We start from the raw sequence: 24982 nt of genomic DNA, 5'->3' as shown, positions 1-24982 counted from the left end.
CAAACATCTCACTTCCTGTTCTCCTGTCCAAAAGATTGGAAAAAAGCCCCAGCTGTGTGCCACCCAATACTCTTGAAACAGGGGCATCGAGCATGCCAAAGTGCTGCTCAAGGGGTTAGGTTACCAAACAGCACATCTCGGGCTCTTTCAGGCGCTGCGGTTGGCCGGGCCTGGCGTGCTGGTGGGAAGGGCTGAGCTGGGCCGCGTTTCGAAACATGTTCACCCGCCTGCGCAGCCGTTGACGGATTGGTTGAGAAACTTCCCGACAGCTGACCTCGCGCAGGCCTGCAGAGGCGGCGGTAGCCCCCAAGAGATGCTCTGGGACGACGTTTATTCACCTGGTACGGATAGCCTTGCATATTCTGCGTACAGAGTACTCCCAGGCTGTTCTGTTGTTCGCCCTTGGCTTCGGTTTCGGTGGCCCAACTTACAGGAAACAGCTTAATTTGACGAGCCGAAATGCAAACTGCGTGACCTTGACGCGAAAAGTGGGCTCTCCAGCTGTTACGGCGGGTACGTACCTGTCCCTGCCGCCAACACCTGCATCTATTCCCGGCGTGGCTGCGCTTCGACAACCAACCAAACACCAACAACACCACCACCACCATTGCGGACAACGACCGGACGAAGAGCCTCCCTCCCGCTCCGCCGCCATCCACCAGAGCGACGCGCTCTGCACACACTCGCTGTCGAGATGGGTAGCCAAGCTTAGCACTGACGCTGCAGGGGAATGCAGGGTGGCCAGAAGATCCAACCAAGTCACTGACATGAGGGAACCGCTCGTGGCACGCTGATTCCGTTCTTCAAATAAGACTTGTGTCACGACGCCGATTGGGCCGAATTGATCGAGCTCTTTGGGACGGGAGAAACGCTTGGTCAACGCTCAAAGCTTCACTGGTGTTGTGCAAGGCCTTTTCTAGAAATGCAACGAACCGCGACTCAACCTCGCAGAAAACACCACCATTCACACATGAAGCATCACCAGGTAATGCTGACAGCCTTCCCCACATACTCCATGCCCCCATCCCGCAGGATATTCTCAAAAATCCATCTCCCGACATCCTCCCTCGAAATACCATAACCCACAGCCTTGCTCTCCACCCCCGTCCTCGGATCCTCGACACCAACCCGGACCGTCCTCCCCGGCGCCGCCCCGTCGCTCAGAAACGCAGGCCGCACCGCCGTCCACGCCTCCCCGCAGCCCGCCAACCGCTCCTCCATCACCTTCTTGTCCGCGTGCGGCGCGCGGAGCAGGACGTGATACATCGGCACCTGCAGCACCGGCACGTCCCTCGCGAACCCGCTGATGCCCGTCGTCGAGACCACCGCCATCCGCGGCTTCCCGACGACCCCGCGCCCGCGCAACGTCTCGAGCGCCCCCAGCACCGCCGCGATGCCGTTCTTGCACACGTCCGGGTCCTCGACGGTCATCCTGCACACGTCCAGCGGGCTGCCGATGCTGAACGACACGGCGTCGACGAGCGCGTGCGGGCTGGTCGGGCTGACCAGGCACGCCGCGACGTCGTCAACGTTGTGCGCGTCACCCTGCTTGACGACGAGGTTCGGGTGAGACGACGCCGGGAGGGGGGAGGTCAGCTTGGACGGGTTGCGGCAGAGGGCGATGCAGATGTAGCCCTCGGCGAGTGAGTGTTTGAGGGCCGCGAGACCACACCCGCCGGATGCGCCGAAGAAAGCGACGGTCTTGATGCCGGACATGTTTGGCATGGGTAGGTGATGACGATGCTGGATGTAGTGTCTCGCAGAGTGTAAGTGATGTGATGCGTGTGAAGTGCTATATGACGTTGACTCTTGGTTTCTTCGAATGAAATGTCCTGATCTTTCAGTATTTCAGACATCTTCATCGTCAATGACCTCCGTCGTCTTTATACATCACCGTCTTAGTCCAGTCGGGCAGATTCGCAGCACCACCGCCATCCCAGTACCCTGGAACATGCCATCTTCAAATCAGCCTTACGCCGCACCATCCACATCTCGCTCCCCTCGCGAGAATGAACCAACACCAAAAAATCAACCGCGAGATGAACGCCAGGCGCAAAGTCGGCAAGGTGTTCGTCCGTAGGGGGACTTCCCACTAGGTTGATCGACGTAGCGCACATATCCCTGTCGCTGCTCAGAGGATCCGCCTCGTCTGGGGTTTCCCTGTCCCCCAAATGCCGTCTTGCAGGTGTTAAGGCAAGATACTATCGCCCCGCCGAATACTTACACTTCTTAACATTGCCAAACACCATTGCCGGCCCAAGTTCCCCCCGACGGCCAAACCCATGTGGCTCAGCTCGCGTCTTCGGTCCAAACCGCCAGAAGCTTGTTTCGCGCGGCATCTGCTGTGTAGCTTCAACCCCACGATATGCTGCAGACTAATGCACCGATTGGCCCGACACCATGGTCCCTTAAGAAGATGTCACCATCTACTTTCAATCATAAATCGCTTCGCTTGGCAAAAACCTCGTTGCATAGACTTCAGTCATGTCATCCTTTTATATACCAGGTAAATCAAGTCACAAGGGCCGCCTACATATGCAATGCGGCTGCTGAACTCCTATAAAGAACGGACGGCAAGCGCCATTACCACAGATGCCCAAGAAAACCACCAGAAAATGCTCTCATTACATACAAGGAGGTAAAGCGAAACCCGGGTGAGTGCATCACGTTATCCATTAAACATTTTAAATCAAACACCAAGTATGCTACCATGCAATGCATTAAACCCAGAAAGCGGCAGCCATGGCGATGAGCGCAGCGAAGGCGCTGGCGCCAGCCATGGACTCGTGGCGCACACCGAGAGATGTGCCGCTGCCGCTGCCGCTACTGCCACTGTTGCAGTCCTGCGAGAAGCCGTTGCTGCCGCAAGAGGAGCCGGATCCGCTGGAACCGGAATCACCCGACGATCCAGAACCAGATCCAGAGTCGGAGCTGGAGCCACCGCTGCTCTGGCCAGGGTCGGCTCCCGGGCCACTGTTGCTGCCTCCGGGAATCGTGGCTGCCGATGCTGAGGGTTGGGCCGCACTGCCTGAGGCCGATGAAGCGCCGGCGTTCATGTTAAGACCGGTGCCGAGGAAGCTCTTCAGAATCGTGTCCTTGTCGCTGTCGACGACCGTATCGTTGGTTGCCTTGATGTTGTTGTAGTAGTAACTCTTCTTGCTGTTTGTTCCCGGGGAGCTCTTGGCGTTGTAGCAGTTGATCTCAACGTCCTTGACCTGGGCGTAGTAGTAACCGGCGTTCTTGATGTCCTCGCCATTCCAGTCAATGGCACCACCGGCCCATTCGATGGTGCCCTTGGCGTTGGTGTCGGCACCACCGGGCCAGATGGAGAGCTGCACACGGGCAGGCGTCTGGGGGTAGTCCCACTGCTGTGCGGTGGCGTTCCAGGTGTCGGAGCGCTTCTTGGTTCTGCCAACCTGGCCGTCGACGAGCCACTGAATCTCATCGGGAGTCCAGTGGATCTCGTACGTGTGCCAGTTGTTGAAAGTGTTGGACAGGGAGATATTGCCGGATTGATCGTCTGCAAGAGTCAGTTAAGGTTGAAAGCTTAAGGCACGGGCCAGACGTACACTTGGGGATACCCTGGAAGTAGTAGTTGGTTTGGGACATCTCGAGATCCGCACCAACCCACTCGTAATCGATTTCGTCCTTCACGTCACCGTACAAGATGAAGGCAGTCACGACACCGGGGCCGCGGGAGGTCTTGATGGTCGCCTTGACGCTGCCGTACCACAGGTAGGTGGTGGAGGCGAGGACGGTGCCGACACTCTTGGCGGGCATGGTCAGGAGCACGGCGCCATTGCGCAGGGCAGGCTCGCCCTGAGCGACCCAGTCGGCCTTGCTCGGGTCGCCGAGGTACTTGCTAATATCGACGATGCCGTCCATGGAGTTCATCGACATCTTCTTGTCCTGACATACGGGGGCGGGCACGCAGGCATCGAGAGAGAAGGACATTCGCGGGTCGCAGCCGCCGAGGCAGTAGGCACCGGTACCGCACTGGCCATATTCTGGACGAGTCAGATCATGTCGTCGATATTTCGGGCAGAGGGTATCTTACGGGAACAGCAAGGCGCGGACTCGGGGCACTTCTGGGTCAAGGAGCAGCTGGGAGGGGTCTGGGCGAGGACGTTTGATGCGCCGAGGAGGGCGAGGCCCAATGGAAGAACCGACAACATGTTGTGTGGTGTTTGTTGGGTACAATTATGGTATTAAGATGGGTGCGAACGAACGGCTTGGGAACCTGGTGGTTCGCCAAAGAAGAGAGCGACGTCGGTCTGGGTGTCGAAGGACCCAAGAGATGTCGCCGTCCGCGGGGCGCGGAGATTGTTGTTTGTGTTTACTGGCTGCCGCACTGCCGGTTGGAATTCGGCTGTCTGATAACGGTGACACCACGGGGACTCGCTCGTTCGGTCGAGCGTGCGTCGTTTTCCGGGCTGCGGTTGGATATCTGGGATGCCGATTTAAATGAATTGACTTTCGAGTCCTTGTTGGGACGAATGGAACAAGAGAGTTCGGATACGGTTCGTCCTGTGGCGGAAAGGCAAAACGGTTTCGCGGGAGACGGGATGCTTTGTTCGAGGCAGAAACAATGCGAACAATGGCCGTGTGGTGAAGTGTGCGATACAACCTAACGAAAGGGTGCAAAATGCGTATTAAGCGATAGTAAATAAAGCGATACAGCGGAAAGGCGTCAGGCTGCTGGTCGGGAACGAGTGACGACCGTGTAGACGACGATGAAGAGGGATAGAGGGATAGGGATGGAGAAGAGAGAGAGAGAGGAGGAGGGAAAAGGGTCGAAGCCAAGACGGCGAGAATTAATTGGGGGAAGGGATGGGGGTAGCGGGAGGAGTGGGAATGCGCGGGAAGTCAAACCAGGCGAAAGTTAGTACGTTAAGGTACCTTACAGTTTAACCTACCTTACCTTACTTCTACAGTCCTCCAGCTAATTCTTACGGTTAACACGGATTGACTACCAACTGCCTCCTCTGGTTCGTTGGTCGCCTCGCTCGCTTCCTTAGTGCTCGTGTCCTGGCAGCCCAACTCAGGGCCAACAGCCTGCCTGGCGCTGGCGCTGGGCTAAGGTAGCATCTCTCCCTCCAACTCCCTCGGGACTAGTCATCCATTTCACTGGGGTGATGTGCGTGTGTTTTGATCGCCTCAGGGCAGTCAGTAAGCACGTTGTAAGGTACGGATAGAGAGCATTGTCTGAGGCGAGGTGCCCCTTTCCAGTTGCCTCCCTCCCCCGCCAATGGACGTCCCCAAGGCAGTGGGCAGTCTCACTTCCCTCTCTCCCTTCAGCAGAATCTTCCCACTGAGGTGTTGTGCTGGCAGAAGACTGCTGCTCACACATCAGCCGGGCACCTGACCGTCCATCTATCCATCATCCATTCTTCGTCTGTCCCAGCGCAAATGGAACCAATCGCTTTCCCCTCTGCAACGCCCTCCCCTGCCCGAAGCGGCCAAGCGTGCTTGATTTAGGTAGCATAGCCGGACCACCCTGCCCCTGCTCTCTGTGTTTTCCCTGCCTGCTTCCTCTCCCGCTCGCAGAATCAATGGAATCCACCAGAGAAAAATACGGGGAAACCAAGGGATGCACCAAGAAACTGGAGAATCCGCCAGTCCCCTCGTAATGAACTCGTCCGCTGATCTCTGCTTCTGATTGGCCACCCATGAGTTTTCCCCCTCTGATCGCCCCAAGATCATGTTTTTCTCTTCTTCTCCTTCTCGGTTATTCCATCCACAGTCCCTTTTTTGGGATTAGCCCCCCCGGAGCCCGTCCACTTTTGCAATTCGATTGAGTCTTTGCCTGCAGCGATTTTCGCCCCCGTGCCGTCCTTCCCCCGTCTTGTCGTGTGTGTTCTGTGCGGCGGCGCACGGGGCATGTCACTTTTGACGTTGACTGATGATGATGATGATGCCTGCAAAAGCACCTGTCTCGTAGCTGTCAGTACCTTCGGACGATATGCAGGCTAGATTGACAGGTGCTGTGCCATGCTGATGTAAAGTGCTTGGACGACGGGGGCTGAAATGAACCTGCCGGCTGTACGCATCAGGATCGAATCCTCCACCACTAGCGTCGAACCTCCCAACGCCAAACAATTTCATATTTGAAGCCCTTTATGTACACCGAACTAGAACACACAGATGACGATTGACAAGCACCAACTAACCAGCCAACCAACCAGCTACCTGCCGTCAGGGCCACCCAATCACCTCGCCCTCCCCGCCCGCGTCGAATCGCACATGCACCACCGTGGGAGGGGGAAACTTGAATCTACACTGCTTACTGCGGTGGACTGTTTGACTACATGCGACAGCTGCGAGATCGTGCGTTCCCCGTTGGCTGCGGCCAGTTGTGCCGCCGAGGCTTGCTGTGTGTAACACGCAGATATCTGCTGTGTTCCGTCAACGAGACGAGGCGGACATAAGGCGTTCTTAGGTTCAAGAATAACGGGGTCCCATAGACGTAGACGTGTTGACAGTAATCGTTTTATGGCTTCAAGCTGGCATTCTGCCTGGGTTCGGAGGTCTGTCATTTTTTTGGCGTGGGATATGTCCGACATGATATCGAGCATAAACTGACCACGCTTATCAAAGATCAACCACACCATCCAACTTACTTGACCAAGATAGCAGTATACGTGGAAATTGACAACGATGAATTCGATGGCAATAAGAATACTAGGCAGGGGAAAAGATGTTGAATTAATGGGCATGAAGCTTGCCGGTGTTGAAAATGCAACAAGTCCTCCGTCCTAAGTTCGCCGAAATGGACACCGCATATAAAATGGTAAAAATATTAAAATCATCAACACCCTTGACATATTTCACCAAAACAACGCCATATAAAGAATCCCGTAGTCATGAAAGCGCGAACATAGGACCGCAAGAATATAAAATGAAAAAGAGGCAACGAACATGGTGGGCATAGACAGGAGCAGAGGCTGCTGTGAGAGCCACGACCACGACCATTATCACTGGTCAGCAATTCGAAAGATGCACCTTTATACATTTCCAACAAGATCTCACACGGGATTTCAATAAATGGAGCTTGATGCTCGCAGAAGCCACGGTCTCCCCCACGTCGGAATTTAGCCGCAGCACAAGAGGAGGCAGGCCAAGCACCAAGCCATCATCAGCCTCGTCGGCCACGCTGAGGACGGCACGGCTTCTGTGCCTCACCTCCTGGTTAGCCTTACACGACCACGACCATAAGTCAACAGGGACGCGGCAAGACTGAGTCACAAATCAGATACTCTTGTCGAGAATGAAAAAGTCCACACCACACCAGCAGTATCTGCATCGGGAAACGAGCCACATTCAATCGTCAAAATTTAACAAAAACAAGAACAGGCATTGCTGCATTCATCCTATCGATACCGCACCATGTCTATCACCACTCCAATATGTGTACATGTCACATTGCAATGCCCCCCATTCATACCATTCCATGATCACACACAACTCCTTAACTGCACAACTCGTCATATTTCTGACGTGTGTGGACCAGTAACAACACTTCTTCACACTAAGGGTATAGACTCATCATGAATCGAAACAATCTCACCATCTCGTCCCAGCTAATCGTCCTCGACACCACAGGCCCTCGCACACCAACAGCGTGCCTGGGCATCCATTATCATCCGTGTTGAGAACACTTGCCCGAGCCCATTACATCATTCGGTCCTCTGGGTAATCAGGGAACAAGGAATTGGCTTTTACCCAAGCCCCATACCGTCATTCCATGCCTAGTCGAAAGGCCCTACGCAAACATGTACGCGGACCACTCAACGGCAAACATTCACCCGCCATCTCTCAACTTCCTTTTCGTGTTGCGCTATGAATACTCAAAGCACACTGTAATAGCCTAGTGGCCCGACCAGACCATCCACCATACTTGCGAACTTAGACTCTCAAATGAAAAGCCATCCCACTTCCTCTCCCAGAGCCAAAGGGACCCGAGCCAGTCCATTCATGCCACCAAGCAATCCGGACGCACACACAAAGTCGAAAGAAAATTAAAATTCCAACTTCGAAAGAAAAAGTAGGGTAATAGTAAAAAAAAGGTGCAAAGGGGGAATCGTCTTTTTCTGAGTCCGGGTCGTTGAGATCGTCAGAACGAGAAAGAAACACAATTGGTATACGCCCAAGGCATGGAGACACTCCCAGCGCCGTTTCGCAGTATTGCCCGTTTCCCGAGTATCCTCAGAGCCGCCGATGAGCTGAGTTCCTCTACCGAGCATTCGGTTTGGCGTAGAGGTCTACGAATCATTTAGTACCGATGCGGCTGCGGCCGTGCCGACGCGATGTTGAGAGAGGGCATACCGGGGAAGTGCTCCTTGGCGTATTGTTCGCAGGCCTTGGCTGGCTTGCCGACCTTCTGCCCGATGACCTTCCACTTGTTGTTCTCGTACTCCTTGATGGCGTTGAGGAGTGCTTGGCTCTGCTTTTTGTCAGTGACATACTCAACGTAGATTCAGGGTGGCAACAAACCTCGTCCTCTGCGAACTCGGCGTAGTGCATGTCCTTATACCAGTGCTTCTTCACACTACCCTCAGTGCGGGTAGGAAAGGTCTACATCATGTTAGCTGAGCTCGAAAGATGCATGAGGTGCGGATGATCACGAACCTTGGCAATCTCCGCCCAAGAGCTACCAGCATCTCTCATCTGCTTGAGACGGAGCTCCTCGGCTGGGGTCCAAGGGGTATTTGTCCGGCTCTTCTTAGCCGGGGGAGGAGCAGGAGCGGCATTGGCGTCTTCCGTGGGCTGGGCCTGAGGCTGAGGAGCGGCAGCAGGCGGGGCCGCGGGAGGAGGGATGGGAGTAGTGGTAGGAGGCGGCTGGGCAGCGGGCATCGGGGGCGCGCTCGTGACGACGGGGGGAGCAACCGGCGCCGGAGCGGGGGCCGGGCGCTTACGGTTCCTGTTCGTCTGAGGCGGGGCCACTTGGGGAGGCGGCTGGTGCTGAGCCTGCTGCTGAGCATGTTGCTGCTGGTGTTGCTGAGCATGCTGCTGAGGGTGTTGCTGGGGGTGGTGTTGAGGCTGGGCCGGAGCTTGAGAAGGCGGCTGCGGGATTTGCATCGGAGGCTGCACCGGGGTGGGGTGCTGCTGATGAGGAGCCGGGCTCTGCTGAGGCGGCGGGGCGTACTGGAATTGGGGATGCTGATCCCGACGAGACATGTCCTGCTGGTAAGGGTGCTGAGGACTAGAGGCAGGTGTTAGTGAAGTTCCATTTCGACGGGGTCAACATCGTGGATAGGGTTGATGTGACTTCTGGGGCTCCTCGAGAGGTCGTTGTGACCAAACGAGTGCGAGTGTGCAGTGCATCTCAACCCGCCCGAAGGTCGTGTTGTTATTGTTGCCCGTTACACCCTCCATCTCGAGGCGAGACCAGACCAGATACCATCGAGCAAGGCCAAGAGTGGCCAGGGTAGCTCGAGTAGTGTAGTTCGTGGCCAGGTATCCTGTCCTGTATACCGATATGCCAACGGTAGGTACATGGACAAGTACCCAGACAGCAGAACCGGCAGCAGGCCCAGGCCCCGGAGCAGATGGCCGTTGTGGTGGTTGGTACGCAGCCTCGCGGGGCGGAGGATGGAACGGGAAAGGGGGTGACTTTGGGGTTGGAAGGGGAGTCGGAAGCGGGAGGATACGGAGGATGTAGAGGAGGACAGGTACAAGGTGGAGGAGGTACTTACTGCATGTCGTTAGGTTGATGGGGGGTGGAGTTGGAGTAGATGTACTCCGGCACTGGGCCGACTTGCCACTGCTGCATGTTCTAGCAAACGGGCCAACGTTAGTACCGGCTTGTATCCGCTGAGTTGTTTCGCGAACGAGAGAAACAAATGTGTCGCGCGAAAGGCAGAGTCAGAGTCATGGGCCCCACGGCCAGGCGTCAAGCGCGGACGCGACACGGCCGTTTGGGTTTTGCGCGGAGAGGGTACATGACTGCTGCGCTCAAGTCGCGACGAACTGCGATGAAAATTTGATGCCGGACGACGCAACCGCGCGCGCGCTCTCAATTGCCATCGCGGGCGACGACAGTGAAGCCGTCGACGAAGATGGATTGGCAATACGCAAGATGAGACGCGATGAAATGACGTGTTTGCGCCGTGGCGATGATGCGATCAACGGAGGGGAGAGATGACCGAGGTCGTGGAAGGCGACCGCAACAAGATGAAAAAAAGACGCGATTGCTTCAAAGAGAGGCAGCAAGGCTAGCGACAATGAAGCGGAGAGAGAGCACGCGCGACAATGAATGCTTTGCGACTCGACGAAGGTACAAGCGAGCCAACATGATCGGTCGGGCCAATGTGTGAAAAGCGACATAGGAAACGGGTGAAGGTACTTACGGGCAATGTAGTGGTAGTATTAACTCAAGCAGCGATGCATAAACCGACGGTTTGATGGATGGGGAATATTTTTTCTGGTCGCTGCTCTCTGTCGGAAAAAGAGACTTGGACCAAGCGGAAGCCTGACGTACGGTCGCAAGGCAAGAAGCGGGTCACGGCACACGCCCAGGGGGGGGAACTGACTGGAAGGGGGACGTGGACGTGGATGGGAAGGGGGAGGGGGGGGGGGGGGGGGNGGGGGGGGGGGGGGGGGGGGGGGGGGGGGGGGGGGGGGGGGGGGGGGGGGGAGGTGAAGTAGAGAAGGAACGGGGTTGTTTTTTTCGCGGGAGGGCGAAATAAAAAAGGAACAAAGATACAAAGGCCCGCGAGGCCGAGGACGTGTTTGCTTCAAGTACTCTTTTTTTTCCTTCTCGTTCCCTTTGGTCTGGGGTGTGTGTGTGGTGTGTGGTGGCGTGCGTATGTGTATGGTGAGCGAAAGCGACGCGACACACAGCAAGTGACAACAGTGGCAGAGCGGAGGGAAGGAAAAAAAAGAAAAAAAAAAAAGAGGCGGTGCAAAGTGGGCGGAAGCTGTGGATGCCGTTGAGGTAGCTAGGCAGGCACGCAAGGTTGTCCGCGGTGAGCAGGAGCGGTCCCAAGGTGAAGAGGTATGGGCCCGAAAGGTAGGTAGGTACTCTGTAGACCGAAGGTAGCTACGACGCGCGGGCAGACGAAACGGCGGGCGGCGACGAGGAGAGACGCGGGAAGGATTGGATGATTTGCGTAGGTTGCGCTTCGTGTGGAGAAGAAGCGTGTGTGGTGTGCGCGCGCGCCCACGAAAGAGAGATGTGTGAGGGAGAGAGGACGATGGGAAAGAAGGGTGCTGAGCCCTGTCTTCTGGCCTTCCAGGTAGTGGAAGGTACGTAGTGTGAAGTAGAATCAGATAGGGTGCAGGCGAGGCAAGAAGGTGACGAGCTTCAGCCTTGAGTTCAAAAGACGGGTCAGGTTGGACCGGACCAGGTCGCGAGCTTCTCTCTGGAAGTAGCCGTAGAGGCGGGTGCAGAGGAGGGGATGTAGATGGATGTAGAGGTGAGAATTCTCAAGTAGCAGGTAGCTTGGGAGATAAGGCAACAAGTAGACTTGCTGGAGGAGCGACTTGGAGTGGTCGGGAGGCAGGCAGGTGGCCTTGCGCGGTGCGGTGGGTGCAGCGGGCGATCCTGGGTGGTGGCGGCACTCGGGTCAAGGCTCAAGCTGTCCAGGGTTCCCGCCAGGTAGGTAGGCAAGGTAGCTTAGTAGTGACTTGTTGGCGTGTGGAAGAGCCGTGAGCGACTTTGCGACTGGCACTGGGAGGGTAAGGGAGGTAAGATAGTGTAGGTGACCAAAAGGGCCCACGCGATACAGGACACAGAGACACAGTATCGATTGCTGCGTTCTCTGGACGGAATTGACGGGAGAGGTGACGACGGGCGCGATGCGGACGGCGTGTGGCTGGCCGATGCGTTTGACGTGCGTGAGAGAAAAGTCGGGTACCCGGGCGGAAGGGCAGGGAAGAAAAGGAAAGGAAGCGCCGGCGTTGTGGTGGGAGATAGCAGATGGCGACGGCGCGACAACGACGGGGTTGACGTGCGGATGGCGAGGTAATTAGTGGTGCGTCGTTGGCGGGCGCGTTGGTGTAGGTGAGATGTGCGATGCGAGGTGTGCGATGCGCGAGCGATGAGGTCAGTCGTAGGTAAAGACGAGGCAACGGGGGAAAAAAGGACAATTGCAATTGTCTGCCTTTTGCCCCTCGACTGTTGTTGGCTGATGGGACGGGCGTGAGGTAATTGGGTGGTGTGGTGTGGTACTCGTGGATTTGGCTGTTTGGCGCTTCGGGAGCGACGGCAGCAGCAAATGCAGTCAATGGTAAGTTGACTGCGACTATCCCGAGCGACAGTCAGTGAGGTGAGGGCGTCGGTGAACAACTGGACTGCTGGTGCAGCGGCAAGGTAGGTAGGCAGGTGAGGTAGCGAAGCGTGGAGGTGGAGCAGAGCAGCAGCGCAGCGCAGCGCAGCGCAGGGCAAGCTTTGGTGCTGGTGATGGCAGCGTTGGGACTGGAGTCTGGAGTTGGGATGCTCTGTGTGTGAGTGAGGTGCCTCGCGATGGCCCAAGGATGTACCTCTGATGGAAGTAACTTCCTGGTTCTCTTTACGGTGATGTTTTGGACTGGCTACCCTCTTTTTTTCGCAGAGAAAGTGGGTGGTGGAAGGGGTCAGGAGGGAAAATTGCTAAGGGGGAGGGGGAGCGCGAGGGAACATGGAAAAGCAACGAGGGAGGCGCGGGCTTCCCTGGGGGGGGGGGGGGGGGGCCCNGGGGGGGGGGGAGGGGCACCTTCCGCTCGGGCTAGAGGGAAAGTAGATACCTTACGCAATATACGCAATACGCGGCGGGGCAGCACGCAGGCAGCAGGTATCGGGGAAGGACCGAGTATTACCCGACATCGTTTCTTTCCCCCCCAGCAAGCAAGTAGGAGCTGTGGCTGGAGCTATCTGCTGCCGCATCCAGAAGACAAAGCACGGGCCAGGAACATCCTCCCTCGCACAGGCCATCGTGCTTGTCACTCGTCACCTCGTCGTTGCTCGATGCTCAGTGGCTGCTCCGTGCGCTGCCGGTGGCGGGGCCTTTCACTCGTGACTTTTGGCAGTGGCATTGGCAGTGGCAGTGACGGCGACCGTGGGCTGTCCTCCAGTGTTTTCCACCAGTCTCCCTCCAGGTTGACACCATCAATCCAATCCAATCCAATGCATGGAATCCGTCAACCGTCAGTGCAATCGCCGTCAGTGCTATCCATCGCCTCATCATCGGCCATTGCCACGAATTCACTGGCGCATTCTCTGGTGCCAAAATTGACAGCCGCCTTCCTCCGGGGTTTGATGACTGAGGCCCCGTGTTTCCTTCTGCGGGGAAGCCCAGCCACGTTCATCATCCAACCTGTGACCCAACCAAATCCTGAACCAAGCAATCGCACAATCAACCCGCGCCACTTTAATTCCTGCTTGCCTGATGTGGGCGGCATGAATTTGTCCTGGACCACAAGGCACCAAGGGCAGTCAGTACCAAAGGGGAGGGGGGAAAAAAAAGATAACACGAGGCCCGGAGAGGGGGAGGGAAAAAAAGAGTTCATCACAGCCTCATTAAACCCCAAGTTTTTGGCGTTGAGGTTTTCAACATGCTCAATCATCACCGACCCAATTGTCCTACACTACTGCGCGCATCTACATCCACTGCGATACAGCTCAATTGTGCCCTGTGCTGTCGTCGCATTTCTCTTGGCACCACCCCGACTTGTATCCATGTACCGTCTGCATGCCTCAAGTACCCAAAGCTCCCTCCATGTACCTGCTGTTAGCGGTACTGCTGGTGGACACCGACCAAGAGATCGGACCTCGGACGGTACGTACAGTACCTGACGAGAGGTCAGGTACATCTGCCTACAGACCTCCATGTACCTTTGGCAAGCCCTGCAACACCATCACCAAAACCTCAATGACATTGTACGCCTGGACTACAGCAAGGTGGTTGACTTTGGCTTGCATGTACTGACGATGCAGCTGTCCGTCGCCGTGTGGGCTGGAGTCCGCACAATACCGGCTGCTTGAGCGAACGACTGTTTTGAAACAGCGTGAGGATGGTTGACGTCTGGCTTCAATTCTGTTATTGCGCTGTATCAATTGCACGATATGAGGTGACTGTGCCCATTTAATCAGCCTCATGATCCCGCGGCCTCGCCATCACAGATGGCTCCCGGACGCATACAAAGCCCTCCCACCGGCTTGTACCCACCTGTCAATCCCATCCATCCCCAGATCATCCGCTCTTCATAATCCCTCGGCCAAAATCCCATCAGCCGAGGCATTGAAGCAATCCCATCAAGCAGTCGTCTTCTTCATCGCAGTAGGGGCACACGGGCACATGGGAATTAAGGTGACGCCGGACCATCCGACGATCCCGTGTATTGCGGAACCCGCGGGCCCTGGGCTGCTTTCATAATCACGGAACACGGAGACTGGCGCCAACCCAGCCAGCCTGCCCACGGCAACGGACCGAAGGCCCGATTATTCCCAAGTCACATCGGGCGACGGGCAAAAAGCGGAGCTGCAGGGCCGGGGCGGCAAGGTCTGCTTCAGCGTGCACGGTTGCATCGGGTTCCGGTCGGGGAAGACCAGTCTCCACTCCTTGCCGAGGCCAGATCGCAGCATACCGAACAGCGTGCCGAGAGAAACGGGTCCGCTGAGGGCCCCCTCACAATAATACTCGGGGCTTAAGAACCGGGCCCGCTCCAGTGTCCTCTGTTCAGTGTTCCGCCAAGTTCCAACACCAACCACGGTGCGGCGGCCACCGCGAGAACGAACGAGAGACCGATTGCCAAACCCGAAGGCCACCTCAGCTTACGCCCAGCCAGCCGCTGTTCCCGCATACGAAGCACAATCAAGCATGGCGAGGCTCCAGAAAAGCAACGCTGTAAAGAGCCTCCAAGACAAAAATTGTTTCAAACACCGAAAGAGAGGCGACGAAACATGGTGGCTCTGTAGAAACCCCCCCGTCCTGCTGCCCCAGATCGTACCAGGTTGCAAGGCGAAAATGAACCCCATGACATTCCGAGATGGGAGAACCCCCGGGACCGGATTTGTTCGCCAAGCCCATTTGATGGCAACCAAGAGCCCCAGACGCCAGGCATCAATAGACGAGCGGTCAGCAACACAATACAGATGCCACCTAAAACGGCCTCAGAAACCCTGACCTGGCCCATCTTGTCTACTGCCATCCGGTCTATCATCTTCATGCGTGCGTACGCAACATAAGGCCAGCAAGGCCCTGTGACGCCATGCACCTTCTTCCTCCGTCGCCATACCTTGCATGTTCGTTCCCAACATGGACAGAGTTTATGCCTCCTCGGCTGGTTCGCGATGATACACCCCGGCACTGAAACGGTGCAGGTCGCAGGGTTCCGGCACCACGCGTTTGAGACCTGCGGCTCTTCAGAGCGAGAGGCACAAGACCACTGGGGGAGACGGAATGACTGCGCGCATGGAGACCCTGGTCTCGGCCAAGCCGTAGAATGTGAATCGGAACGCTGGCCAGTGCCCGTCGCGCGCTGGTTTTGTCGAGTCTGTCGATGTTTTCCCAAGGTTCACTCTTAAAAAACATGGGATGATGGAATTTTCATGCGATGCCGGTGAGACGGCCGACGACCAGATGATCCAGCGCGACGATCCGTGGCGAAAAAGACACAGGGCAGGGACAGAGGCAGTTCCAGAGATAGAACACGCGGTTGGAAGTTTCCGTCGCAATTCTTCTCTTGCGTGCTCAGCCCCCTTTTGCCAGTTAATCGGAATCCGTGGAATAACGAAATAAGGGAGCATCGCAAGGGACGCCCTGATGCAGCGCGGAATCGGGCTCCACAAGGCTGGGCTTTGGTTCACATCCACACTCGGCCGAGCGAGCTGCCAGTTGCGGACGGTACACCGTTAGTTCCGGGTCTCCGGACATTGGTGAACCAGAGACAGACGCTGGACGGTTCTCGCCCACTCTCCCGTTATTAGGCGACGATCGCTACATGTAGGCCCGTCGCCAGCGGTTCCGAAATCTTGGACGGCCGTCTGAGAGCGGACGGTGTCGAAGCCGGGACCTGTAATTTCGCAGCCTTCGCCTCCCGCTCCCAGCAGCGGGCGCGTTTTTCGTTTTGCAGGACAGGACCGTTGAGTGTGGAGCCGCTCGAATCCATCGGTCGAGAGATCAGACGAAAAATAGTGCCGCCAAGCTTCTGTCAGGGAGCCGGGCGTGACGGTTCATCTAGTCGAGCCCGGTACGGTCCCAGCGCCAGTGTACCGGGCGGATCTTGACGCGAGTCCGAACCAGACGGTCGCGATTAATGCCGTGGTATTTCTTGCCTCCCACGCATCCTAATTCCACCAACCACACGCAACGCAAGCCACCGATGACATTCGGTTGATGGGCGTTCCGAAGATCATCACCACCCATCAAACGGTGGAGAGATTAGATGGCAGAGCGGCAGACAGGCGCAGGGGCGTGACATTTCAACGATTTCTCTCACACGGAATCGGAAACTAACAGTGAAAAGAAACTCGGCCTGCAGCTGCACCCCTAGCCGGATAGATCTGGTCGCGGACACTCGACGAACTCATTCTGACGGGTTGTGGGCGATCGCTTCGATCCCCCAGGTATTCCGAAGGCGAATTGGGGTCGTTGACGAAGAGCTTGTTGCCCGCTGATGACCCGGATGATGGCCTTCCCGCCCCGTGACATGTTACTCTCCGTCTTGGTGGTTTGGAGGGGTGAGGTCCTTTGTTTCTGACCTCTCTTGGCCGTAGGGTCTCGTAGGCCGGGGTTGTTGGGCTGACAGGTGGCTTCGATTGGTGAAGGCTCCATGTTGGTTGCAGCTTGCTTGTTTGACGACCCCAGATGACGGAAGCAAATAGGTACCGGGGACTTACCGGTGGTTGGCATTGGCATTGGCGGCTGGCGCTTGACTCTTGAGAGGACAATCAATTATGGTTTGCCGCCGAAGTAAATGGTGTGTGGCTCTGCAGAAAGCATAACGGCACCGCACCGGCCGGAGCTGGCTCTGGTGCACATGGTCCGTACTGTAGGTAGGTATTCTTGAACAACCTACGTACGGGCGGACGGGCGGGCGGGTGAATCATGGGCTCGCAATATGCGTAGCCAACGAACGCCGCTCGTCAGGGAATTCGGCCACGGGAAATTGGGGGCCGCGAAGTGCCGCTAGGCTGTGCAAGGCGTTTTAATCCCATATCCTCTGCGCGCTGGAGATTTATTTTAATGATCATTTCCGAGGGAATGCACCCAGGGGACGGCCTGTTTCTGTCGAGCGCCGTGGCGGCCAACAATGTTTCTGCAGGCGTTAGAAGTAGAGTGATTTTAGTATCCGTAGTAGGGCTCGATCTGTGATGGATGACATTGAGGGCCTAGTCTGACTCGGGGGACCCGTCCGTCAGGTTAGGCAGCGCACCACCAGACCGGTTTGACAGGCAGGGCGAAAAGGTCAGACGAATTTTGAGTGAGGATGAGCAGGGTGAAGGATGTGGAGGAGGTCCGAGAACGACGAGACCGAGGGTTGGCTCAGACGGTTTGATTCTTCTCTCTTCCTGTCTTGGGAGGGTTTGGAGGAGTCGACGTCGTGTTCTCAGACCTTGGTCCCGCCGACCCAGACTCTCGGCCGCGAATGTCGGGGCCAGGAGTCTGGAGATGGGTGCACGTCTGCTACCGTCGAAAGGAGATGCGCGGCTGATATGAGGACAGGCTCATTGACGGGGGCACCTGAGGGAGAGGAGACGGAGGCTCCATTGTTGACGGTGGATGGGACCATGGATGTTGTTCCAGTAGGAGGGGGAAGGGGAGTACCCTGCACCTCAGGATACAGCAGTAAAGTACTGCGGTATGTACTGCGTAGAAGAAGCCAACAAGGGAGGCAGCAGAGGCGGTGGAAGAAGTCAGACAGTCCGAGCCAGATTCAGATTCAGCAGAGATCTCTCGAGAAACAAATAAGGTTTCCTGCATTAGGGCCCCTCTGTTGTTTCTCAGAATCCATGTTCGTCCCGTCGAGCGAGGGGAGGGGCGGTCGGCTGTCTGTTCGCGGCGTATCGTAGGGCACTTGGGGGGAGGTGGTGTGTTTGGGTTGAGCCCTGCCGATTGTGTGCGGCGTGGTAATGGTTACTGGCCAGTGGCCACGGTGGTGGTCGTTGACGACGTCGTCGGGTCGGGAGGGTGGAGGATGGTGGCAGTCGGGTAGGACGGGCGTGTGTTGATTGAGGCAAGTCACGAAGTGAGTGGTGATGCGTGGTGGTGAGTGGTGGTGAAGTGGTGGAAGTGGGCGGTGGGTGATGGGGGTGGGCAGAAAAAAGAGCCAAGGGCGACCAAGAGGGAAAGGGCTGATACGTGGGTGAAATTGCGCCTGCTTGTTAGCGAGTTTCAAGGGCCGTGGGCCCAGCGCCGCCCGCGACTGAGAAACTCGAGGATGGAGTGTCTGGGGATCCCTGGCGCGCAGCTGGGCAGGACAGGACAGGACAGGACAGGACGGTGGACTGTAGAAACCGACTATCCTTTAATTGTGCTGTCGTTACGAAAACAGGTGAAGCGGTTTTATTGCCCTCTCCACATCTTGGCAGGAAAGTGGTGTGTTCTCAATCAAGACGCAGCGAAGGGCTCAGCCAGGGCTGGTAAAAGGATCCAGTGAGGACCGATTCTGTCAGTTTTGCTCAGCAGGGCCGGGGGATTATTTTGGCAGATGTTTCCTGCCACTATATTGCCTACAGAATGCGGTCCTGCATGTGCTATTTCATCTCTTCCGGCCCTGGCCGCATGTTTATGGAGCGTTATGAATAGCAGCAGCTGAGCAGGCACGCACGCGTGACACCACCCACCTGTGCTGTGCATCGCCGGGGGATTGATAGGGCCTCACATAAGGTACGGAGACTTTTAAACACCCGATTGTGTCCAAGAACGCAGTGCAAGTGCACTATGGTGTGTGCTGCTGTAGAATATACCTGGGGATGCTGTTTTTGGGTGCATCGCCAGGCACGCTTCAAGGTTCAATGCTGGCAGGTGCGAGGGAAAAGGTAGGGTAGCCAATATCGACAAACATGCAAAAATGCCTTAGCTAAGCCTACCTACCTTACCCATCCAGGAAAGGGGATTGGTGACAATTGGTGACAGTGGCTGTCAGTGGTCCAATCACGGTCGCGCGAGGAAAGCACTGGGCAGTCTCAGAACACTGGCACACACTGAGCAGGTGCCGAGGCGTCGTCACAGAGGGACGAACAAGAAACAGCCTCATGTTTCGATGCCGATGCGTCACTGTCGTTGGCGAGGGAGATCACACACTCATCTCACTCACTCTCTCGTCATTCCCCTCACCCCGTACGGAAGTACAGGCCACTTTGTTCTAAGGCAACTCCTTCTTCCCGCTCCTGGTACTTAGTTACAAAGTGGTATTCGTCCTGAGTAGTGCTACAGAAGGTCGCACGCAGGCCGAGGGAAGGGGCCAGACTTCAAACCAAACAGCTGGGTAGAGTTGATAATGGAGCTGTATTAATGTGCAGCATCTGCTTGAGAGCCAGCCCCAGCCCCAGCCCCAGCCCACTCGAGTACACAAGGCAATGCGAATGGAATGGAATGGCGGGCGGCTCGGGCGCTGGTTGGTTTTCCCAGGTCGCAATGGTCCCTTTTTGGAGGCTCTTACGGTGCGACGGAGACAACGAACAGGGGTTCTCGGCCCCGCCGCACCGGTGCAGTGTGGTGTTCATCGCTCGGGCTGTGGCTCAAAATCGGGGCTTCACCCACTGGGGGTAATAAGGTGGGACAGCAGCCATCGCGCTAGGCCGTTCCTGACTAGACCTGTTTCGGCCTAGCGCCCATCTCCTCTTGACGCTGCTGCAGGCATCTCTCAGGGGCGGCCGCGAAAACAGGCCAATGGCAGCGCCTGGCGCGCCTCTGTAACACCTCGACGGGTACCATGCAGTATTAGCCATCGCTCGACCCCGCCGTCAAACGTCAGACAGACATCCTCACACAACCTTCAGACACGAGCGAACACGATACGATGATGCCCAGCAGCACCCAGCACAACAACACCGCACAAACATCCAAACCAACACCACTTGTTGACGAAAGCCTTACGCAGTGCCTGCTCCCAATGCCAATGCTGTAATGCACGGCCGTTGGAACTTGCCGTAAGGGAAGCTAAGCCAAGGTACGACGACGTCGCCCGCAGCACCTCACCGCACGCACCGTCCTCTGTTCTGTCCACCACCACGCCGTATCACCACCTCGGAATTCCCAAGAAACCCGCTCAGTACCCCGTCTTTTGCTTGAACGGGCATATGCCGCGAATGTATGCAACCTGTACCCGCCGACTCCCTACCTGATCTCACTTGACCTCACGCATACGTACTACCCTACTCGCACATACCAACCTTCAACGCTCAATGGCATCCATCGCCGTCCACCTCGGCCAGCAGACGGCCGTTACGGCATCGCAGCGCCTCGGTTCTTCGCCTCGATCCCTGTCCTGTCCTCAGTAAAGACACCTCCGTCCACGACAACCAACCCTTCCTATCCACGCGAAACATGCTCCTCCACGAGATCGACGTCGACAAGACGTATGCTTATCGCGACTTGAGACCAGACGCCCGCCCCAAATAGTAACGCCCTCTTCCTTGCGAACAAGAACCACCCGACCCAGCCTGACGGTGCCGACTTCGTCGTGGTTTCGTCCACCATGGTTTGTTCCCGAGTCAAGAAAGGCCCTGCCAAACATACTTCGGCCATGCCATGCCATGTCTTGTCATGCCCCGCCATCCTATTCCTATATGCCCCATCTATACAATGCCCTTCATACAATTGCGCCTCAGCCGCTTTCCCACCCGCTCGCTCGGCATGCTTGCGAGAGAGAGTTTGCGAGAGACGGGAATCAGAATCAGAATCAGACTCAGACTCACCCTTCACCAAGTCATGAACAGATCCACCGCCCATGTGCCGTGACCGAAACCAAAACCGACCGGTGGGTAACCAAGATGCTTGCAAACCTGACTTTTGGGACATGTGCTACGAATACATGCCAATACCAGAACCGGACTTGGAACTAGAACTGGATCCCGTTTTGAGGCTCTGGTGAATCTGCCTGCCTGTCCTAGATGGAGTCGTCAGGGCGGGCTCAGACCAGGTTTCTTGAGCCGCCCGACACTAGACTAGGAGTCACATCAATAACGGAAAAATGAAGAAACAAACTGGAGGCGAGACACCGCTCTTTTCGGTAGCCGGACGCTACGCTGCGCGGTCTTTTCAGTCGTTTGACAAGTTTTCCCATGTTCCAGGTTCACGAGAAGAGCCTCCTGCTCCTCTCTGCTCCTCTCCGTCCCCTCCCCTCTCCGAGTCTGGTCTGGTCTGGTCTGTTCTCATTCCAGCCCTGGTCTGCCTCCAAGGGACCTGGAGTTGTTCATCTTCAACGGGCCCCCGGAGGCTTGGTAAACTTGGTCTATGCTTCAAGTCCTAGTCCTGGTCCAATGGCCGTATGTATCCGAGCCTCCGGAGGGCGACATCTTGTTGCGGGCAATCATCCACGTATTGGCCGGTCGAGTGGCTGCTCACTTCTCAATCCATCACCACCGCCGCCAATTTGAGACGCACGTTCGTCTCTCACCGGATCCATAATCTCGCACCCATGGCCGGTCTTGGTCTGGGTCTGGGTTCCTCGTCTCCTCTTCCTGCCTCGAACAGGGGTGTGGCCCGGACAGGGTGTGGCTTGCACAAGCGTGCTGGGCGTGTCTGGTGTCTGGTGTCTCTCATTCTCTTCCCCCCCTCTTCCCAGTCCAACACCCCTCGTCGCCCTCGAAGGGAAGGAAAAAGGGAAGAATGGGGATGGCAGCAGGCCAGCGGATCAGACCAAACGTTATGCTCTGCTAATTCTGTCACATCCACCCCATCTTCTCCAGGGTCTGCTGGCATCACTGCTCAATATCTGCAACAGGGCTAGACTTGACGGTGTGCTAGACCCCTGCCCTGGATGTACCAGCGCCCGAACATCATGAGGCAATGTTTGCCATGCCCGCCCGCTCTCTCTTCTCTTTTCGTGCGTGTGCGTGTGGGTAAGGCCAGGCCTGCTTGCTGGCTTCGTACCTCGTACCTTGCAGCTCTCATACTGCGGTAGACAAGATGCTTGTCTCTTTTTTTTTTTTTTTTTTTCTTCGTTCCTCTCTGCCTGCCAGCCAGTTGCCAGACCAGACGGGGACTAGTAGACCTGGACCAGACCACCACCACCACCACCACCACCACCACCAACGGCTGAGAGGCTGCATTATTACTTTATCCTCCCCTCTCCCCCCGTCTCGATCGTTTTCCATTCTTCCTGTTTACTTTCTCTCCCTACTTTGGGTTCATCATCAACATCCCTTTTTTTCGTCTTCTTGAAGCGCAGTTGCGTGTCCTTCTTTTCTTCTCCCGCAGCTAGGGTTTTACTTTCCTTCATTGTCAACTGGCTTGGCTGCACACACTCATTTGACTACGCTTCTTGAACACCACCTTTTTTGTCAATATACTTGACCTATCCGGTTTATTCAAACGAACGACTTCACTTCTTGGGTCTCCCTTTTACAGCGCCTTACCCCTTCAACCAACAAAACGCTTATCCGTTTCCTCTCCTTGACGGATCTGCAGAAAGCCGACTTCGTTGTTGCGAGCTTCCGGCCTGGGAATCACCTCCATTTTCGAAACCACCCGATTTAAAACTTCGATTCTCTATAGCAGCAAGCTTCTGCTCACCCCCCTTTCTTACAAACCCAGCTTCCAGGACGACGCGAAGACGCGCGAAGATTTCAACAGATTCTTTCCAAGGGAAACCAACCAACAACACACCAACAAGCCTTCAGAGCTTCACACTTTCTTACCATCGAACTCATTGCCCGTCAAACGATTTTACGAGGAAAAATGTCTCCCACGATGCAACTCGCGCCCCACACCACCACCTACACTCCCACCTCTGATGCCATGGACCGTCACGAGTACGGCGTTACCAAGAACCGCAAGGCGGCTTCGACTGGAGGAGGTCGAGCATGGAGCGAGGACGAGGTACGTGACACTAAGCCGGGGAAGGGAGCTTGAACACACACACACACACACGTATACACCACCCCCTTACGTGGCTGTGTGGCCCCAAGCGTCCCGTCGTCTCGGCATTGTGTGTGGTATGATGACCTGTTCTAACCCGAGAAACAGGAAGTTTATCTCCTCCAGACCCGTCTCCAGAAGATGCCCTACAAGCACATTGCCGCTCACTTGAAGAAGACCGAGCTGGCTTGCCGCCTGCACTACCACCAGCTTAGCCACGGCAGCAACCGCCGCAAGCAGCGCACGACTTCGGTCTCGTCTGGTTCATCCGCGAACCACTCCCCTGTCATGCAGCCCACGATGCCCTCCCCGATCCGAGAGTCGACACCTCGCTCCGTTTCTCCCCCGGGCAGCTCGCACAGCTTCGCGCCTGTCTCGCCCGCTCCCATGCAACTGCCCAGCATCATGGGCCACGGCGCCTCGCCGCGTCTCCCCGCCATCCTCCCCAAGCCGGTGTGCATGACCCTGCCGCCCCGTACCGCCTCTCCCTCGAGAGGATATCCCACTCCCCTCCCGGAGCCTCACAGCGCGGCCCTCCCCTCCGCCTCCTTCCAGTCCATGTCCAGCAGCCTCCCCATGACGCCCCCGCTGCGTCTGGAGTGCACGCTGCCCGCCCCTCAGCAACCTCCTGTCAACCACCAGCACGTTGATATGAACCGCCTCCAAAACGTTTACACTGCCCACCGCGCCTCCTTCTGGGCCGCCGTCGCCAACGACTACGGCCCGGGTGCCAACCCCGTCGTCCTCGAGTCCGCTTGGAAGAACGGCTCCTGCTGCAACCAGGCTAGCACGCCCATCACCCCGACTTCCAGCCCGGATAACATGGACCGTGACACCTACGGCAAGCCCCAGGACAAGACTCGCATCTCTGCGATCCTCGGCATCGACGCCAACCCCCGCTCTCCCCGCGAGCGCGAGCTCGTTAGGCGCATGGAGGAAGAGAGAGTCGGAGCCTAGATAACTATCATGGGCTTCCGCACTCCAACGACAAGGAATTCTCTTCTATCAGTGTATTACTTCATACCTTTTTGTGTCTGATTCTTGCTTGAGGTTCTGCTTCTTCCTGATGTGAGCACAAGAAGACTTAACAGCATCGAGCCACACAGCCCTGTTCTTCGCTTCTGCTGGCCGACTCCTTCGGGAGTTTGATCTATTTTCTGACGCTTCTTTTGTCGTCCGTTTTTGGTCTCTTTTCACTTTTCCACTTTTTCGGTTGTTGAGTTGCCTTTCGCGCCAATTTCGAATTTCACCACATCGCACACGAACACACATACGACTGGGAGGCTGCAGGGGACGGTGGTTGACATTCGGCGCAGGAAAAGGAGGGGGTGGTCTGCGGACTGGGGAACAGAGTTTGCATTTCTTTTTCATTTTCAACAACAAGTCCCTTTTCTCAAGGGACCATTAGAGTCTGCTCGACTCATGCGAGGGAATTTTGGTGCCAGCAATTGAGCGGTTGGGCTGGCTGGCGGCGACGGCGACAGTGCGGAGGCATTTTACAATTCTTCTTTTCATTTTCTCGGGGAGGCATCTTTTTACCGACACCCATTGCAGAAATGAAGTGATGACAAAACAAATCCACACACGCGCACACACCTCGCATACAAACATGGCTTTCATCGTCCATTGCCCGTATGGCTTGCGTTTTTTTGTACACTAGAGCGGTTAACCCATCCGGGGTTCCGCAAGAGGGAAGTATCATGCAGACGACGATTGTGTTTTTTTTCTCATTTTTTTACTTTTTCAAAACGGCGAATTGAAGGAATCAGAGTTTTGAGAAACAACTTTTGCTCTCTCGTGCGTGCATGTGTTCTGTGTCCGCCCATATCCCCCTTGCTACAATGATGCTACAACTAGTGAAGAGAAAACATGAGCCATGGCGGTGAGATGACGATGGTCAGTAGCAAGTCGTCTAAGCGTGGCGTTTGGCACTTGAATCCTTCCACACATCAAAGAGACTGGACGATTTGATCGAG

At 56.3% G+C, this 24982-nt stretch overlaps 4 protein-coding genes across 4 annotated transcripts; 1 reads left to right on the top strand and 3 right to left on the bottom strand.

The window, feature by feature from the left end:
• Positions 1-978: 978 nt before the first annotated feature.
• Positions 979-1716, bottom strand: GCG54_00007952 (uncharacterized protein; the record flags this gene model as incomplete). Its single annotated transcript, XM_045407926.1, has 1 exon — positions 979-1716. One exon carries the CDS (start codon positions 1714-1716, stop codon positions 979-981), a length of 738 nt encoding a protein of 245 aa, XP_045257059.1.
• Positions 1717-2720: 1004 nt separating this feature from the next.
• On the bottom strand, positions 2721-4175 carry GCG54_00007951 (putative glycosidase crf2; the record flags this gene model as incomplete). Its single annotated transcript, XM_045407925.1, has 3 exons — positions 2721-3520; positions 3570-4007; positions 4058-4175. The coding sequence occupies 3 exons, from the start codon at positions 4173-4175 to the stop codon at positions 2721-2723; spliced, it is 1356 nt and encodes a 451-aa protein (XP_045257058.1).
• Positions 4176-8232: 4057 nt separating this feature from the next.
• Positions 8233-9772, bottom strand: GCG54_00007950 (uncharacterized protein; the record flags this gene model as incomplete). The annotated part of the gene is made up of 5 exons (XM_045407924.1): positions 8233-8261; positions 8326-8443; positions 8494-8574; positions 8629-9202; positions 9696-9772. The coding sequence occupies 5 exons, from the start codon at positions 9770-9772 to the stop codon at positions 8233-8235; spliced, it is 879 nt and encodes a 292-aa protein (XP_045257057.1).
• A 13054-nt stretch (positions 9773-22826) lies between these two features.
• Positions 22827-23963, top strand: GCG54_00007949 (uncharacterized protein; the record flags this gene model as incomplete). Its single annotated transcript, XM_045407923.1, has 2 exons — positions 22827-22967; positions 23115-23963. The coding sequence occupies 2 exons, from the start codon at positions 22827-22829 to the stop codon at positions 23961-23963; spliced, it is 990 nt and encodes a 329-aa protein (XP_045257056.1).
• Between the last annotated feature and the right edge of the window lie 1019 nt (positions 23964-24982).

The sequence above is a fragment of the Colletotrichum gloeosporioides genome (assembly GCF_011800055.1).
Source record: "Colletotrichum gloeosporioides strain Lc1 chromosome Unknown consensus_104, whole genome shotgun sequence".
Taxonomy (NCBI): domain Eukaryota; kingdom Fungi; phylum Ascomycota; class Sordariomycetes; order Glomerellales; family Glomerellaceae; genus Colletotrichum; species Colletotrichum gloeosporioides.
This window is presented reverse-complemented; position numbering and strand designations above follow the sequence as displayed.